Consider the following 18,573-nt stretch of genomic DNA (forward strand, 5'->3'; position numbering starts at 1 on the left):
GGTCGGCGGTTCGAATCCCCGCGACGGGGTGAGCTCCCGTTGCTCAGTCCCTGCTCCAGCAAATCTAGCAGTTCAAAAGCACGTCATGCGCAAGTAGATAAATAGGTACCAATCCGGCGGGAAGGTAAACGGCGTTTCCGTGTGCTTCTCTGGTTCTCCAGAAGCGGCTTAGTCATGCTGGCCACATGACCCGGAAGCTGTACGTCGGCTCCCTCGGCCAGTAAAGTGAGATGAGTGCGCAATCCCAGAGTCAGCCACGACTGGACCTAATGGTCAGGGGTCCCTTTACCTTTACCTTTATCTTCTGAGAAAGCTTACCCAGTGAGTATCTCAATTTGCAGGCCCCAAGCAGGTTTTGCCAGGGTAAAGCTACCTTGGATCATTGTGCCACCAACTGAATAAATACTCTAATGCTCTTCATCAAAAACTGTATACATACAGCGTTTCTGGACCTGAAAGGCGCCTTTGACTCAGTCCTGAGAGACCTGCTCTGGAACACACTGTCCATATTGAAGATCTTTGAAAGGTTACTCTTTCTCATCAGGAAACTACACACCTCCACGTGTTGCCAAGTGAGATACTCCCAATCAGGCAGGCTAACCCCAAAAATTATTGCCAACAAAGGGGTAAAGCAGAGTTTCGTCTTAGCCCTGTATTTATTCAACCTTAAATGACCTTGCCCCACCTCACAGGCTGGGTGGCCATTGCCTGAAGCTCAGCTCCACCTACGTTCCCATCTTACTATATGCCGATGACGCAGTCATCTTGTCTCGCACAATGGCTTGAAGCTGTTGCCAGGAATATTGTACAGCCAACAGACTGGAACTGAACTTCGCAAAATCTAAAGTGCTTCTTTTCTCAAGATCAGTGGAACCCCGTTGGAACAGGGTTGAAAACTTTAAATACCTAGGCATCCACTTCTAATATAACGCTCCTTGGAAATACGGTAAGCTCACACTTAACAGAGCGGATACTCCAGGCTCTGGCTATCTCCTGTTTCTTTTTTAACAGAGGGAATCAGTTCGTCCCAGCTTTAACGCCCAAGTACAGTGGTACCTCGGGTTAAGTACTTAATTCGTTCCGGAGGTCCGTTCTTAACCTGAAACTGTTCTAAACCTGAAGCACCACTTTAGCTAATCCTGCTGGTGCTACACCGCGATTTCTGTTCTCATCCTGAAACAAAGTTCTTAACCCGAGGTACTATTTCTGGGTCAGCAGAGTCTGTAACCGGAAGCGTCTGTAACCTGAAGCGTATGTAACCCACGGTAACACTGTAGCCCCCAAACTCCTGTATGGTGTTCCATTATGGATTGGGGCAGCTAACCAACCATTGGAACGCATTCAATCCAAATTTCTGCGCAAAATCCCGGGGCTGCCAAATTGTGTGCCATGTGCAGCCATGTGTCTGGAAACTGGACAAAGGCTGCCGGAAACCAAAGAGCTGCTCACCACTATAAAATTCAGGCTCCAAACATTTCATGTCCGATCGGTCTTCTTTAACTTTCCACATGCTGGTAGAATCCCACCACTTCGAATGGCTATCTTGAGTTGAGGGCAAAATCAGAACCTGTGGCCTATCACTCGAGTCGCTGCTTATGCTCTCACAGTTGGAAGTATTCCAGAAAACCAAGTGCAGAATCCTAGAGACTGAATTCAAACCCCTTTTCAGTGCAGCCAAGAAAACCTGATACCCCTTGGGGTTGGGAATCCCACCCTTGTTTAACCAGGACACTCCATATTTGCACATATTTATATTTACAGCTTTGCGATCCCCACCTACACAGAGCTCTTCCCTCGCAAGGTAGTTTCTTGAAAATCCCATTCTCTGAAAGATGCTGCCCTTGTGGCACAAAACAGGTCGAATCTATCACACACGTTTTTATTTTATTGCCCATTTTATGCAAAAGTATTTGATAAGTATTTGGCCCCCTTATTGAAGGAGAGGATTTATCTCACTGACTCTTCCAGGGTGTCTTATCTGCTGAACAATTGCAGGAATGACGGGGAGAATGTGGCAAGTTTTTTGAGTAACGCTATGAAATTACATCACCGTAGGTCCTAAGAGTCATCTTCGTACTTCACAATGCCTGGACAGTTTTATCCTAGAGCATCTCCTACTATGTTTCGTTAACTGTGTTGTGTTCTGATCCATGTATACCAGGGGTCAGCAAACTTTTTCAGCAGGTCCACTGTCCCTCAGACCTTGTGGGGGGCCGGACTACATTGGGGGGGGGGGTGAACGAATTCCTATGCCCCATAAATAACACAGAGATTCATTTTAAATAAAAGGACACATTTTACTCATGTAAAAACACCAGGCAGGCCCCACAAATAACCCAGAGATGCATTTTAAATAAAAGGACACATTCTACTCATGTAAAAAGACGCTGATTCCTGGAATGTGCGCGGGCCAGATTTAGAAGGCAATTGGGCCGAATCCGGCCCCCGGGCCTTAGTTTGCCTACCCATGATGTATACGATGCACTTTTTTGTGCCAATAAAGGAGATTGATACCCTGCTGTGTCCTCCAGAAACTGGATTTTGAGAAGCATCCCTGCCTCTGACCGCGTAGCCCACCTGGCTAGCAGCCACCGATGGCCTTCTCCTCTCCCATTCATCTGTCCCATCCTCTTTGAAAGCCGCCCCCCCCCGGTCGGTGGCCATCGCTGCCTCTTGTCGCAGTGAGTTCCGCCGTTTAACAAGCCACCGCCACCTCCCTTTCCCCAGAAACAAAGTTCTTCGGGCTCCACGGCGCGCGCCTGCGCAACACAGCACCCCGCGCGCCGCTTCTGCCAGGAAGCCGCCGCCGCCGCCGCAGCTTTACAATGAGTTTCCGTTCCCAGGGATTTCCGTTCCCAAGGAACTGGAAAAAAGAATAAGCATTTTTTTAAAAAAGGAAAAAATGCATCTGCCCAGTTTGCAACAAATGCTTTTGGGTTTTCAAGAGATTCTGGCGAGGAGCCACTGGATTTTCTTTATCTTTTGGGAGAAGGGCGCAAGGAGGAGGACACCAGGGGAAAGTTTAGAACCGGATTGAAAAGTGATCGTGTAAACGCGATTCGGGTCACACTCACCGCGCCCATTCCGCTCTGCAGGCGGCAGAGGCTGCTCGGAGCCGGCAGATCGGGACCTCGTCGGCGGCCCGGCCAGAGGCGCGCTCCCCACCGCGGCTCTTACTCAGACCTTAAATAAATAAGGCGCCGGCAGGCAGCGGAGCGTGCGGAGGGAGGGAGGGAGGGAGGGAGGGAGGGAGGGAGGGAAAGCCCGGCCTGGAATCCCGGAGGCGAGGAGGCGGCTGGGCTTCCGGGAGAAGCCGGGGAGGGGGCGGTAGAGGCTGCGGAGCGGGGGAGCCAGACACGGGCAGAGTTTGAGGGGGCATAGGAGCCCCCCAAGAAAATGCCCAAGTACAGAAATATTGGAAGATTGGACTCCTGCCGATCAAGAAGCATGGGTACCCCCCACAAAAATTTATAATTTGGAAAACAATTGGATTATATGATGTGTATTGTTATAATTTGGATTAATTGGTTTGATATGTTTAATTTGGTAATATGGAAACTTAATAAAAATTATTTTTTAAAAAAATGCCCAAGTTGATGGGCATTGTGTGTGTGCACCGCCCCCCCCCAATACTGTACAGTATTTTATTCAAGTTGGCAACCCTGTGGGGGGGGGGGTTGATCCGCCCGGCCTCCAGTTGACAGGATTTATCTTGGGGGGGGTGCAGGACACCCACCTGTCCTCATCCTCTGTCTGACAGTGGTTCTCAACCTGTGGGTCCCCAGATGTTGTTGGACTACAACTCCCATCATCCCCGAGCTTTGGCCTTGCTAGCTAGGGGTGATGGGAGTTGTAGTTCAACAACATCTGGAGACCCACAAATTGAGAAAGGCTGTAGCAGATTCAGAATGAAATGTCTCAACAGTAACTCTTGTTTTAAATTACTTTATTTTAACCTCAGGAAGAACTCCGTCAAACTCTCCAGGCATTTGAAAGCCAGGAAGTTAAATAAAAAAATTAACATCAGGGAGTACCTTTCATGTGGTTAACGAGTGTGTTTCGCAAAATTACAAAGAGCACCCATTTTCTTCCTCAACCAAGTCTTCTCCAGGGTGCAAATGGTGCCTGGCTGAGCAAGAGAGACGAGCAGAGCCTTTTTTGTGGTGGGGTAAAAGATTTCCACCTCTTTTAATAGGTCTGCTATGTTCAGCTCTTTTATCTGATTTTTGCTGAGTTTCTTCTTCCACATGGTGTACCATGGTTCAGCTTCTAAATCGTAGATCATAGAATTGTAGAAATCTTGCAACTTATAAAAACTAAAACTTACTTTTAGTTAAGTGCTTTTATTTATTTACTTGGCTTAGGGGAAGCAGCTGCCCCATGCCCCCCACCCCGGCCGGCTATGCCCATGCAAGGAGGCTAAAGGAAAAAGAGGATATCCAAGGAAACTTTGAAAGGATCAGGCCAAATAAATGAGAATCTGCCAATCTTCAGTTTCATTGGATATTTCCAAGTTCTATCATTACGAGAGATGCAGGGAAACTTTTCTCTTTCCACTTTCTCCATAAGGAACCACCTGTAACATCGGGGCCCAGTACGGGCCACATATTCTCCTGCAATGATTTTGCAAAGTTTTTTGCACATAAAATCGCTCAGATTCGGGAAGAAGTAGACTCCACCGTGGGAGCAGGGCCGGGGCGGGAGAGTGCTAGAGTCCTGTCTAGTCAAGTTGTGTGGGATCAATTCCAATCTGTTACCTCCGAGGATGTGGACAGGCTGCTTGGACGAGTGAAGCCAACCACCTGTCTCCTGGATCCTTGCCCATCCTGGCTTATAAAAGCTAGCCGGGAAGGACTGGGCGATGGGCTTTGTGGGGTGGTGAATGCTTCCCTCCGTGAGGGAGCCTTCCCAGACCCGCTGAAAGAGGCGGTTATTAAACCGCTTCTTAAAAAACCATCTTTAGATGCGGCCACAATGGCCGACTATCGCCCAGTCTCAAATCTTCCATTCTTGGGCAAGGTGTTTGAGCGAGCGGTTGCCGAACAACTCCAGGCACGCCTGGAAGAAGCGGACCATTTGGATCCCTTCCAGTCGGGATTCAGGCCTCATCATGGGACTGAAACTGCCTTGGTCGCACTGGTTGATGATCTCCGGCGGGCTAGGGACAAAGGTGAGAGCTGTTTCCTAGTTCTGCTGGATCTCTCAGCGGCCTTTGACACCATCGACCATGACATCCTTCTGGACCGTCTTATGGGGCTGGGAGCTGGGGGCACTGTCATACAGTGGTTCCGCTCCTTCCTCCTGGGCCGTGTTCAGAAAGTGGTGGTGGGGGATGAGTGTTCAGACCCCTGGGCTCTCACTTGTGGGGTGCCCCAGGGTTCTGTCCTCTCCCCCATGCTTTTCAACATTTACATGCAGCCACTGGGAGAGATCATCAGGAGGTTTGGGCTGGGTGTTCATCAGTATGCGGATGATACCCAGCTCTACCTCTCTTTTAAATCAGAACCAGTGAAGGCGGTGAAGGTCCTGTGTGAGTGTCTGGAGGCGGTTGGAGGATGGATGGCGGCTAACAGATTGAGGTTGAATCCTGACAAGACAGAAGTACTGTTTCTGGGGGACAGGAGGCGGGCAGGTGTGGAGGATTCCCTGGTCCTGAATGGGGTAACTGTGCCCCTGAAGGACCAGGTGCGCAGCCTGGGAGTCATTTTGGACTCACAGCTGTCCATGGAGGCACAGGTCAAATCTGTGTCCAGGACAGCTGTTTACCAGCTCCATCTGGTACGTAGGCTGAGACCCTATCTGCCTGCGGACTGTCTCGCCAGAGTGGTGCATGCTCTGGTTATCTCCCGCTTGGACTACTGCAATGCACTCTACGTGGGGCTACCTTTGAAGGTGACTCGGAAACTACAACTAATCCAGAATGCGGCAGCTAGACTGGTGACTGGGAGTGGCCGCCGAGACCATATAACACCGGTCTTGAAAGACCTACATTGGCTCCCAGTATGTTTCCAAGCACAATTCGAAGTGTTGGTGCTGACCTTTAAAGCCCTAAACGGCCTCGGTCCAGTATACCTGAAGGAGCGTCTCCACCCCCATCATTCTGCCCGGACGCTGAGGTCCAGCGCCGAGGGCCTTCTGGCGGTTCCCTCATTGCGAGAAGCGAAGCTACAGGGAACCAGGCAGAGGGCCTTCTCGGTAGTGGCGCCCACCCTGTGGAACGCCCTTCCAGCAGATGTCAAAGCGATAAACACCTACCTTACATTCAGAAGACATCTTAAGGCAGCCCTGTTCAGGGAAGTTTTTAACGTGTGATATTTTATTGTATTTTTGGTTTTTATGGAAGCCGCCCAGAGTGGCTGGGGAGGCCCAGCCAGATGGGCGGGGTATAAATAATAAATTATTATTATTATTATTATTATTATTATTATTATTATTATTATGGAAGGACTGTGGTTTAATTAATTGTTCAAACTGATGATTTCTTAAAACAGTGTATTCACATATTTACCATATTTTCAGGTGCCACCGGTTTTGAAAATGCTGCCTGTCCTCCAAGATGTGGAGGGAAGGCATGTGAATCAATGGCAGAGAGGAGCCTTGGAAGCTGAGGTTGGAGGGCAGGAAGCAGCAGAGATTTTCCTGTGCCATTTTCCTCACCAGCTTCCTCCCTCCATCCTCAGGCTTCTCTGCTCCCCATTGCTCCTTGTGCCCCCCCCCCATATCAGCTGCTCTCATCTCCTCTTTTGCTCCAAAAATCTGCCTCTGATTTCCAATATCTGCTTACTTCCTTACCAAAACAGCTGCCACGTTACATCAGCTGTTGCCCTCTTGAAATAGTCTCTGTCACATTTTGAACTGGATTTAAATGCAACTTTCTGTTTTAAATGAAGAGGGTGGCGCTGTGGGTTAAACCACAGAGCCTAGGACTTGCCGATCAGAAGGTCGGCGGTTCGAATCCCCGCGACGGGGTGAGCTCCCTTTGCTCAGTCGCAGCTCCTGCCAACCTAGCAGTTCGAAAGTACGTCAAAAAGTGCAAGCAGATAAATAGGTACCGCTCCGGCGGGAAGGTAAACGGCGTTTCCGTGCGCTGCTCTGGTTCGCCAGAAGCGGCTTAGTCATGCTGACCACGTGACCCGGAAGCTGTACACCAGCTCCCTCGGCCAATAAAGCGAGATGAGCGCCACAACCCCAGAGTCGGCCATGACTGGTCAGGGGTCCCTTTACCTTTACCTATCCAACATCCAGCTTGCAATAAATTTCACCGAGGCCCCCTGGCACCATTAGAAATTTGTCTGTCTGTTGATTACATTGCATGAACCCTTCTCTCAGGGATCTTACGCATTTACCCATCTAGCTCAGCAGAGCATGCTCTGACTGGCAGCAGCTCCATCCAAGCTATCAGTAATTCACTTCCTCTGGAAAGTAGATTGCCTCTTTGCTGCATGACTGGTTTTAACATTTCTTGACAGCATCCCACACGCCAGCAGGAGGGAGGGGGTAATTTCATCAAGGAATGGGGGGGGGGAAGGCTGGCGGAACAAGGCTTTCCTCTGTTTACAGGTGTCAGGCCTGTTGTGCTGCAGGCCGAGACCGCTGGTTGCCATGGCAGCCCCACATCTCCCCATCCCTCACCGGAAAGGGAAAGGGATGTTTTAAGACAATGCCGCAGCTCACTGTGGCATTTCCCTGCTGAGACGAGGCAGTTAGGGTAATTGGCCATTTCGTTTTTCTAAAAAGCGTTTTATGGCTTTATTGCAGCCTGCTGGAGAGAAAGGCGTGGCGGGGAGATGTTTCTCTCCTTAAAACATTACATTTCTGACAAATGTTTCCGTATATCTCGTAAGGCATGGAGGGGCAATTTATGTAAATGGTTAAACTCTTAATCGGGGCTTGAAAGCAGCCCTCATCTGCAACTAAGTCCTAATTGAAGTGGTAAAATCCTGCTCAGAGTGTATCACTGAAGACCACAGCAGGGGAACCAGCAGAACAGAGCTATCAACCAGGGGAAATAAAAAATTCCAACATAATTTGTGAGGAAGGAGGTTAGAGAACTTTTCCTCTCTTTCCAACCCCAAATAATAATATCTATTTCCATTGTTTGCATTTATAAAGGTAAAGGTACCCTTGACCATTAGGTCCAGTCGTGGCCAACTCTGGGGTTGTGGCTCTCATCTCGCTTTACTGGTCGAGGGAGCCGATGTACAGCTTCCAGGTCACGTGGCCAGCATGACTAAGCCGCTTCTGGCAAACCAGAGCAGCGCATGGAAACGCCGTTTACCTTCCCGCCAGGTTGGCAGGAGCAGAGACCAAGCAACAGGAGCTCACCCCGTCATGGGGATTTGAACCACCGACCTTCTGATCAACAAGTCCTAGGTTCTGTGGTTTAACCCACAGCGCCACCCGCGTCCATTTATAGCCCGCCCTTTTTTTCCAAGGAGGCTCAAGGCAGCATACAAGGTTTTCCCCCTCCTCCTTTAATCCCCCCAACGACCTTGTGAGGTAGGCTAGGCTCAGAGAGACAGTGCTCACCCAGCCCTGTGTTGCAGGAGGCATCATAACAACGATGTACAATAGATCACAAGAGGTGGGAGCGCTAAATTTTAGGTCGGCACAGGGCACTGCCGAAATTTGAGAGCACCTGCCCTTTGGAACTCCCTGCCTATTGAGATCAAGCAAACACCTTTACTGTACATTTCCGGCCCCTGATAAAAACATTATTGCTTAGACAAACCTACCCAGATGCTTAGAAAGTTGAGGTACAGTAATTTTAATCAGTTTTAGTATTTTAACTTTAATTTTGTTATTGTTGTGATTTTCTCTTGATTTTACTCTTTTTTTTGTAAACTGCTCTGAGGGTGTGGTTGTTGTTTTTTTTTTACAATTAAGCAGGATATATATTTTACAGAATAAAAAAAATCAGGAGGCAGACACGGTCTTTCTTACGCCACGCCACCCAATTTCATCCTCACTTCAACATTGCAAAGTAGGTTCGGAATAAAATACCCTTCGCTGTTTCTCTCCGGATGCATATCCACATGTTTTTAACCTGTCATGTTGAACCTGCAACCGCACTGGTTGCTGAATGATAAATTGCTGGGTGCAATGAGCAATAACAATCTCACACTCACACTTCTTAGGAACATAACCTGATTATCTGCTTCACTATGACCTTTTCTCGCAACTCTCCGCTGCCCTCTAGCAGCAAATGCAATGCAACCAATCACTGCTGTTATGTGAAGTTTCCTAAATGCAGTGGTCTGTGTTTAAGGTGCTAGTCCAATGGAGGCTGGTACCCATTGGGACTTATAGGGTGGGAGATAGGCACAACCAACTCTGTCTGTGCATATAAGACCATTTACTCTGGCTCCAGTGTGCTCCCACTGCTGGTTTTGGAACTCTTGTTTACCCCTTTGACAGCTGTGGAGAAACCTGGGGACTCCAATTTGCTAAGGATGCTAGGAATTATAGCTCTGTAATGTCAGCGTGCTACAGTTCCCAATATCCTTTAGGAGAAGCCGTGACTGTTAAAGTGATCTAAGAGTGCTTTAAATGTATGGTGTAGCTTAAGGTTACCAGATTTTTTTTTCAAATAATCCGGGGACACTTAAAAAAGAAAAAAGAGGGGGGAAAGTTACCATATTTAAAAAGTTATTTAAAAAAAAAAAATAGAAGTAATATCTTCTCTTCTGTGGTCTCCTCTGTCGAGCTGCCGTCCTCTGGGCCCCGGCCTGCTCTCTTGGAGCGCTAGTCGCCGTGGAGCAGGCTACAAGTGCCGCTAGGCAGCCAGCCAGGTGCTCTCGCACCCGGCTCGATTTGGGTCACGGGTGGGGGTGTCAGCGGTTCCCCCAGTTGATGCGCCAGGCATCCCTGGTTCCCCCTCGGTAGTGGCGGTGGCAGCGGCAGTCTCAGCAGCCCAGAGCCAGCCTGGTAGCGCAGTTGGCTCTGGCTGGCTTCAGGAGTTGCTTGCTGCCATGGCGCCCGCCATTTTGCTTCACCGGAACTCCCCAAATGATGTGTCTTGTGCCGTTGAACCAATCACGCAACGTTCATTCCCAACTAATAAATCTGCAACATTTAAAATATAAATCTGGGGACATGAAATGAAATCCGGGAACATTCCCGGGACGGATTTTGTCTGGGGACAGATTTGTAAATCCAGGGACTGTCCCCAGGAAACGGGGACGTCTGGTAACCATAGTGTAGCTGGGCCTGTTAGCCACAACCCAGATCAATTCTGTAGCATTTATTGAGAAATACCAATGTCTGGTGTGTTCCCCTGCAAAGCAGCTTCCATCCCAAATGTCAGCTGTGTTTAAGCAGAGGTGTGTACGTTTCAGTCATCCATTAAAAAGGGATTAGGCTGGTGTTCTCACAGTGGCCAACCAGGCGCCCCTATGGGAATCCCGCAAGCAGGACCCGGCACAAGAGCCCTCTCCCTTCTCGTGATTTCCAGAAACTGGGATCTGGAAGCAGAACTGCCTGCAACAGTGGAGGCAGAGGACAGCCATTGTGGCTAGTAGTCGTCAATAGCCTTCTCTACGAATTTGTCCAATTCTCTTTAAAAGCCATCCAGCTCCGAGGGCCTTCTGGAGGTTACCTCGCTGTGAGAAGTGAGGTTACAGGGAATCAGGCAGAGGGCCTTCTCGGTGGTGGCACCCTCCCTGCGGAACGCCCTCCCACCAGATGACAAGGAAATAAACAACTATCTGACATTTTGAAGACATCTGAAGGCAGCCCTGAAGGCAGGGAAGTTTTTAATGTCTGATGCTGTGTTGTTTTTAATATTCGGTTGGAAGCTGCCCAGAGTGGCTGGGGAAACCCAGCCAGATGGGTGGGGTATAAATAATAATTTCTTATTATATGATTATTATCCAAGTTGGTGGACACATCACTGCCTCCTGCGGCAGAGAGTTCCACAGTTCCAGCTCTGCACTGCACAAGGAAGTCCTTTCTTTTATCTGTCCTGAATTTTCCAGCTTCATTGAATGTCTGCGAGTCCTAGTGTTATGAGAAAAGACAATGTGTACACATTGTCATAGAAACATAGAATTGTAAAATTGGAAGGGAACCCGGGGGTCGTCTAGTCCAACCCCCCTGGGATGCAGGAATCTCGGCTAAAGCATCCATGGCAGAGGGCCATCCAACCTCTGCTTAAAAACCTCCCAGGAAGGAGAGTCCACAACTTCCCGAGGGAGACAGGTCTGTGGACCTATCTCCACTACCTATAGACATTTACCATACCTGGGAGCAAGTCTCTCTTAACTCAGTGGGGGGTAACTTCTGATCTATATGGGCTACACTGTCAAAAAGGAGGGGGCATATCGTCTGATTCTCACAAAACTTTGAAAATAATAATTACTACTAATAATTACCCACCCTTCACCCTTAGGTTCCAGGGTGGATTACCACACTGAAACACAATATTTTGTTTAAAAAAAACACACATTCTACTCGCCATAAAGGGAATATATAACCACACAGATGTGATCTTTTGGCTTTTAGTTTCAGCCGCCTTACTCTAGTCTTCTTTGGAATTATAATTATGGCATCGTCAGAGTGAGGAGGAGGCTGCAATTATTCTTTTACCGAAAACAATAATAATAATACAATAATTGTACATATTTCCCATTTATCACGCTAACGGCGAAAACTTGTCTCGGAAAAGCTTTGCTTAGGAACAAAGGGCTGATCTTGTTTAAGCATTTTGTTCCAATGGGAAAAACAACCGCCACCAATCACTATGACAGTTGGTAGCAATAATTAGCATGATGAAGAATTAGGGCATCTTTTGGGAGGGTTATGTGTTTGCTGTTAAATCAGGATAATCAGTCAGTTTTGAGAGAGAACCCAAGGATAAGAGGCAGAATCGTAAGTCAAGATGAAACAGCAAAAACCTGACTGCAAAAGAAATGTGAAATATCACAGAATTGTAGAGCTGGAACGGACCCCAAGGGTCATCTAGGGAGGGATGTAAACATCGTGGCAGAACTACAAGAGCCAAACTCCTGCCTAGCTGCAGTATGGAATGAATAAGGTGTTATGTACTGAAGTTCTCACCCTGGGCCAGCAGGGGGATACTGTAGATAGTTTTCACTCAGGTCCACATATGCAAATAAGGAATTGAAAGTGACGTTCAGTGATTGGATAGTTACAGAAAGTTGTTACTGTTGCTTTGTAGTTGAGCTCTATATAAGCAGGTTGGCTGAACCCTTCAGCCCAGTTCTGTTCTGGCCTGTCAATAAACAAGAGCTGTTTGAAGAATCGCTGTGTCATCCGATGTGTTCACCCACATCTTAACATAAACGCAGGCCCACCTTACAGGGTCATTGCAAGTGCTGCAAGATAGCTCAGCTTCCCCAATGTTGAGCAGTTCAGATGTCCTGTTGTTCTCCTGTGCCTTCAGCTCGACTGAAGACAGTGTCTGTATCCATTCAATGATGGGGGTGATGGGGGAGTCTGTTCAACCTGAAACGCCTCCATGCCAAGACAAAAGTGTGGCAGGATATGATGTTCAGATGATACAGCCTTGACAGCGCATACTGAGAAAGCTCTATGAAGACTGGCTGTTTTTCCCAAGCCTGCCTGGACTTTGGCCTTACCATCAGCCTCTTACAAGTGTCCCCTAAAACTCAATTCTGCATTCGTAAGAAATAAGTTTTTTAGACCTGCACTTTGGAACTCCCTGCCCCTTGACGCCATGTCAGCGCTTTACTCTTTTCAGCACCTGCTAAAAACTTTTATACTTAGCCTACCCAGGCATGAAGAATGACGGCATGCATTTCAATCTAGCTTTCACCTATCATTCATGCTCATTAATTTTTGAATGTTTAAGTAGGGTTGCCATACGTCTGGGATTTCAGGGGTTCATCCTGGATTTTTAGCAACATAACAGTCAAAATCGTGGCAGAAACCTTGGGTTGTTTCTCTAAAAAATAATAATAATAAGGGTCGACAATTGGTTTGTGTCCGGATTTTCACTTCTTGAAAGATGGTAACCCTAGAAAAATGTTTTAAAATGTTTTAACTAATAGTTTTATTGTTTTCTCCTTTTTATAAACTGCTATAAGGGTTTTATTTGTTTGTTTATAGTCAAGCAGCATATAGATCCTACAAAATAAAATTGTATGCTATATTTTTTTTAAAATAATGAAAATTGCTTTAGATTAGAAGAAAAAGTTGAAGCAATATATCATTTAAAATATCCATATGCAATAAGAATGATGTTAAAAACTCAGTTCTACAACACACATATATCCACAGTTTGTGCTGTTTTTATAAACACTTAGAGGGGCTATGGGTTTTTTTTTTTAAAAAATGGAAGCTACCTTGATAAAGTTTTACTCTATAAAGGTGGCATATAAATATTTCAAACATATATAGTTGTTTGTGCGTGTAGGCAGGCAGAGAGGTAGAACCATTACACTGTCACGCACACACACAAAGTTGTATTCAATGTTAAGCCCATTGATATTAATGGAGACCATTAACTTTTGGTCCATTAATCCCAATGGGACTATTCTGAACAGAAGCTCACTGGATCCAACCCACAATGATGGTGGTAGTGATGATGACTAGTACGATTTATAGCACTAACATAAATTAATATGTAGTCTTTCCACCCCGCGCTATTTTGAGCTAGGGAGTGTCAGTCCGGGGTGGGAACTATTTTTCTCCCATCTCGGCTCTGCGCGGATGGAGCCAGGAGGCCCGTGCGCTGTTGCCTTGGAGACGCGTCCACGGAGCGAGAGAGGGGGCGGAGCACCGGAGCTGGCGGAAAGGTTCGGTCCCAGGACGGGGGCAACTGCTGAAGCGGAGGGAGTGCGGGGGGAGGGGAGGACCCCCCCACCTCAGCATGCCTGTAATTCGGAGGGGGGGCAGGTCATGGGAATGCTATGGGGGAGGGGGGGAGAGAATAATTAATGGGGGGGGGCTAATGAGGAGGTTTCCAAGGAGAAAAGTCGTCAATTAATGGGGGTGGGGGGTGGAGAAGCAAGAGTAATTAAAAAGTTGGGGTTTTCTGAGGAGAAAGTGTTCAATTAATGGGGGGGATACTGAAAAGTTGGGGTTTGCTGAGGAGAAAGTGTTCATTTAATGGGGGGATAATGAAAAGTTGGGATTTTCTGAGGAGAAAGTGGTCAATTAATGGGGGGATAGTGAAAAGTTGGGGCGTGCTGAGGAGAAAGTGGTCAGTTTATGGGGGATAGTGAAAAGTTGGGTTTTTCTGAGGAGAAAGTGGTCAATTATTGTGGGAATAATGAAAAGTTGGGGTTTTCGGAGGAGAAAATGGTCAATTAATGGGGGGAAGGAAGTTTACTGAGGAGCATTGGGGTGGTTATGCACTATCCCACTTATTGCTTGTGCCTGCCAATGTTTTGGGAGAGCCCCACTCCTCCATTTCCAATCTGCGCTCGTCTTGTAATAGCCCACTGAAATCCTGTAACTTTCTTCATACTGCAAATGTTCCCATGGAGGGGCTTCCTTTGTCCTCTCTACTGCAGGGCAAAGAGGCCCCTCCAGGCTGTGAACGTTGCAGGAAACCCACTAAACAGAAAGATGTGTGGACAGTTCTCAAGGATTTGCCTTGGGAAGCAGAATATAAATCTCTTGAATGATATATTGAGGAATTATTAATTCTAGGGGAGTGGACAGAGTGGATTAGAGTCAGAAATGGAGATCAGTCAGTATCCTCTCCAAAATTCAATTCCCAAGATTCATGCAGACAACGCCTTGACCTCTAAACAGATACTAGATTGGAAGTGGAGATGTATTTATTATTGTTTACATTTATATTCCACCTTTTCCTCCAAGGGGCTCCAGGTGGATTGCATTTTTCTCCCCCCCCCCCACTTCCATTTTAGCTTCACAACAACCTTGTGAGGTAGGTTAGGCTGAGACAGCAACTGGCCTGAGGCCACCGGGAGAGCTTCATGGCTGAGGGAGAATTTGAACCCAAGACCCAGTCCAACACTCCTCGTCTGCTCCTGTCTCTCTTAGGCTCAGCAGCAGCACCCAAAGGAGCAAGAGATATCCAGAAAGATGGACGTGTGTCAGCAAGACCCCCTCTCCGAGGGGGAGGGGGCCAAGACCAAAAAACCACCTGCAAAGGAACGCCCACACACCCCTCAGACCAAGAAGAAAGCAAGAAAGAAGAAAAAGAAGGCAGCACAAGATAATGGTGGGCACCCCCAAGCCCATTAATCTCCCTTCTGTGATGGTGGGCTCCTTGGCAGCAGTGCCTGCAAGCTGCCATTTTAAAATTGACCACAGTTTTCCCTGCACGGCATGGCTGGAAATTGAAAACTGGGCATTGTGGGAAATCAAAATGGTGGTTTGCATGTACTCACCCAGCCAGAACTGGGTGTTTGTGTGTGAAGGGTATTTTATTTCTTGCATTTATATCCCACCTACTTTTCTCTCTTGAGGAGCTCAAGGTGGTGTGCATGGTTCTTCTGCTCCTAATTTAATCCCCACCACAACTCTGTGAAGTAGGCTAGGCATCGCTGTCAACTTTCAGATTTGAAAATAAGGGATCAGCAGCATAGCTGTCAACTTTTGGATTTGAAAATAAGGGATCAGCAGCCTCACCTGCCCCGGAGACAGTCTACGGGATATCTAACATTCCGGGATAGCAGTGGGAAGCAGCGGGAAACGGCGCTGAAATAAGGGAATTTCCTGCAAAAAAAGGGAAGGTTGACAGTTATGGCTAGGCCAAAAGCAGTGACAGGGCCAAGGTCAGCCAGTGAGCTCCATGGCCAGCCCTCTAACCATTGTACCACACTGGCTCTGTATGAGTGGCCTGATGGTAGTTGCAAGAGAGGCTAGCCTTTCAAACAGCCATGAGGAACTTCGTGGCCCTTCAGCTGATGTATGTCCACCACAGGCAGCATGGCCAACCAACTCTCAGTCCTGATTTTGGTAGCTGGTGTCCAATAATATTCAGAAAGCCACAGGTTCCCCCCACGCTGTGGCTGCCAAATGCCATTTTAGTACAGCCGTTACAGGGCTGGTTGTGGATTTTGTGCATAAGAACCGACCTAAATTTGCATTCTTTAGACCAACATGTCTGGTTTATTCAAGTAGTCTTTCATGCTAGTTAGCAATCTGCACAAGAAGGGAAGGAACAGTGCTGGTGGTGGCCTGCTTTTTTGGAGAAGCAAACACTTGTTCTAGAAATTGGATCTTTGAGTAGGAAGAGTTGGGTGTTTTCCAGAGCAAGTTTCAAGCAGCTGCTCTTCTCTAGTTTAAGCAGTAGAGGGCGGGAGATATTCATCAATCACCACTCCATTTCAACAGCAGGATGTTGAAACATTCTGCCTTTAGGAACAGAAGTGGCTGAATAATACAATTAAACCATTTTGTAGCTAAAGTAATTACAAAAAAGTGATGGTGAAGAGCAACTGCTGTCCTGTCAGTCAACACCCAGTTGACTCTATAAATAAGGCTGCTCCTTTGTGCATGTCTTTCCCAACACAGGTATTTTAATATGCTGATACGGGGGACAAGCCATTGAGAGATCTTCTGCTTTGTATGCAGAAGGTCCCAGCCTCAATCCCCAACATGCCCCGGTGGGAGTGGTAAATATTTTCTTCCTGAAGCCCTGGAGAGTTGTTACCAGTCAGCGCTGACAGTCCTGTGCTACAGGGACCAATAGTCTGACTTGGCCTAAGGCATTGTACATTCCTGTGATGTGCTTTGAAAGGTGCTCAGACTTCCTCTCTGACGCCATTCTTTTCAAGCAGGAAAACCTGAAGGCAAAAGCAAGAAGCCCTCCATCCTTGTGACATCACCCCTTGAACTACTTCAACACCAAACTGGCCCTGGAACGATGCCCCAAGGTGCTGCCCCAAAGGCGACTCCAGGCAAACCTTCTCTCTCTGCCAGCATTTCGTTCTTGACCCAAGACAACTCTGTGCTTTCCAACGAGAGCCTTCGCTGGGATGGGGTCCTGGATGATCCCATAGCAGAAGAGGAGAGGCTGTGGATCTACAGGCTGAACAGAAGGAAGCGCTATGGGGAGTACATCCAGCAAAACCTACCATCAGAGCCATCGTTCGCTTTTAAGCACTTGCCACAACATTATGTGGCTCCTCCTCAGGGCAAGGAGCAGTTGCTACGAAAGAGCATGTCCTCCACTACTACTTCAGCACCCAAGACAGACCAAAGTGGACCAAATTCTAAAATCTCAACAAACGTCTCAAAAAGGCAGTCAGCACTGATGCCAAGTGTTTCTCAGGAAATAGCGTAAAGAAATCTTCCCGAATGCTTCTGTTTTGCTTTGCTTAAGCAAAGGCATGAAGATCTTGAAGAGGTAACCCTAGATGGTTATATTTGTTTTTTTTTTTTTTTTAAATATTTTTATTGCTTTTTAGAAATACAGAAAAAAGAATAAAGAGTGGTTATAAGAAGATAGGGTATAGATAACGAGTTTCCATAATCTTTTTCCTTCTATTCTATAGGACTTCCCCACATCCTCCAAACCCTGCGTTCTCTGTCTTATAAAACATCAGCAATTTGTTAACTTATTTCAAAACTTATTGTAACTTCCATTTTATCATGTTCCCTATTTTCAATTTTACTGTCACTCGATTCTTATATGTTTTATATTAAACACAATAAAGTTATTTCATTATTTTACCTCTGAATTCTTGTGTCTTAATTTTCATTCCAATAACTTACATTTGCTGAAGCTAGAATTTCCTGAAAGGTGCATTTTTTTTTTTTTTAACATTCATACAACTTGTAGTGTTTTTTCAAATAGTCCTTAAACTTTTCCCAATCCTCCTCAGTTGTTTCTTCTCCCGCGTCTCGGATTCTGCCAGTCATTTCAGCCAGTTCCATATAGTCCATCAACTGCGATTGCCATTCCTCCAGCGTGGGTAAATCTTGTATCTTCCAGTATTTTGCAATCAGGATCCTTGCTGCTGTGGTAGCATACATAAAAAAGGTTCTGTCCTTCTTAAGCACTCTCTGGTCCACCATGCCCAGAAGGAAGGCCTCTGGTTTTTTAGGTAAGGTAAATCTCAATACCTTTTTTAGTTCATTATGGATCATTTCCCAGAAGGCCTTCACTTTCGGGCAGGTCCACCAGAGATGGAAAAATGTCCCTTCCTAGATGGTTATATTTGAAACTAATGAAATGATTCATCTTTTCATCAAGTTAACCAACAGCTGTCTGCACACTGCAAATTTAAGTTTGATCAAATTCTGTGCGGATGGACAGATAATGATTTGCTGGCATCCAACTAACCTTCCACAGATGGAGGAAGGGATTGGGGAATCCACGGGAATGACTTTCAGTTTTGTTAGAATTAAACCATTGCTTCTCACTTTGCTGTGTATAAAACCAATCAGTGTCGTCTTCCTTTGCAGTTGGTGGAGAGAACATGGCATATGCTCCCTTTGTGGTAGGGGAAGAATAACGACACAATAGAGGTATCTTCTCTGAACTTCACCTGAACTCCCTTTTACTGCACAGTAGGGAACCTTTTTCAGGTGAGGGCTGCATTCCTTTCTGGGCAATATTTCAGGTCCCACGTGCCAGTGATGCACAGGGCCAGAGGCAAAAGTGGTTGG

At 46.9% G+C, this 18,573-nt stretch overlaps 2 protein-coding genes across 5 annotated transcripts in view; one reads left to right on the forward strand and one right to left on the reverse strand.

Moving 5' to 3' along the window:
• The window catches only part of RPH3AL (rabphilin 3A like (without C2 domains)), a 48,612-nt gene extending 45,385 nt beyond the window's left edge, over nucleotides 1-3,227 (reverse strand). Inside the window, exon 1 of one of the 2 annotated variants that reach the window (XM_083715261.1) lies at nucleotides 3,075-3,227. Coding sequence is in view for 1 of the 2 variants with exons in the window: in XM_083715260.1 (XP_083571386.1) it covers nucleotides 2,578-2,627 (50 nt within the window). In the remaining variant the exon portion in view is untranslated. Of the gene's footprint in view, nucleotides 1-2,577; nucleotides 2,707-3,074 lie in introns of those variants that run through there. The other variant, XM_083715260.1, reaches the window with a different exon arrangement.
• A 10,505-nt stretch (nucleotides 3,228-13,732) lies between these two features.
• On the forward strand, nucleotides 13,733-18,451 carry LIAT1 (ligand of ATE1). 3 transcript variants are annotated; one of them, XM_083715303.1, is made up of 4 exons: nucleotides 13,733-13,858; nucleotides 14,995-15,175; nucleotides 16,737-17,308; nucleotides 18,370-18,451. In XM_083715303.1, exons 1-3 carry the CDS (start codon nucleotides 13,853-13,855, stop codon nucleotides 17,243-17,245), a joined length of 696 nt encoding a protein of 231 aa, XP_083571429.1. In that variant the 5' UTR covers nucleotides 13,733-13,852; the 3' UTR covers nucleotides 17,246-17,308; nucleotides 18,370-18,451. The 3 variants fall into 3 exon arrangements, with proteins under 3 accessions (XP_083571429.1, XP_083571428.1, XP_083571427.1); XM_083715302.1 differs by having other exon boundaries at nucleotides 13,750-13,858; nucleotides 16,740-17,308; XM_083715301.1 differs by lacking the exon at nucleotides 18,370-18,451 and having other exon boundaries at nucleotides 13,751-13,858; nucleotides 16,737-17,325.
• Nucleotides 18,452-18,573: the final 122 nt, after the last annotated feature.

The sequence above is a fragment of the Podarcis gaigeae genome (genome assembly GCF_964106915.1).
Source record: "Podarcis gaigeae genome assembly, chromosome: 15".
In the NCBI taxonomy this organism is placed as follows: domain Eukaryota; kingdom Metazoa; phylum Chordata; class Lepidosauria; order Squamata; family Lacertidae; genus Podarcis; species Podarcis gaigeae.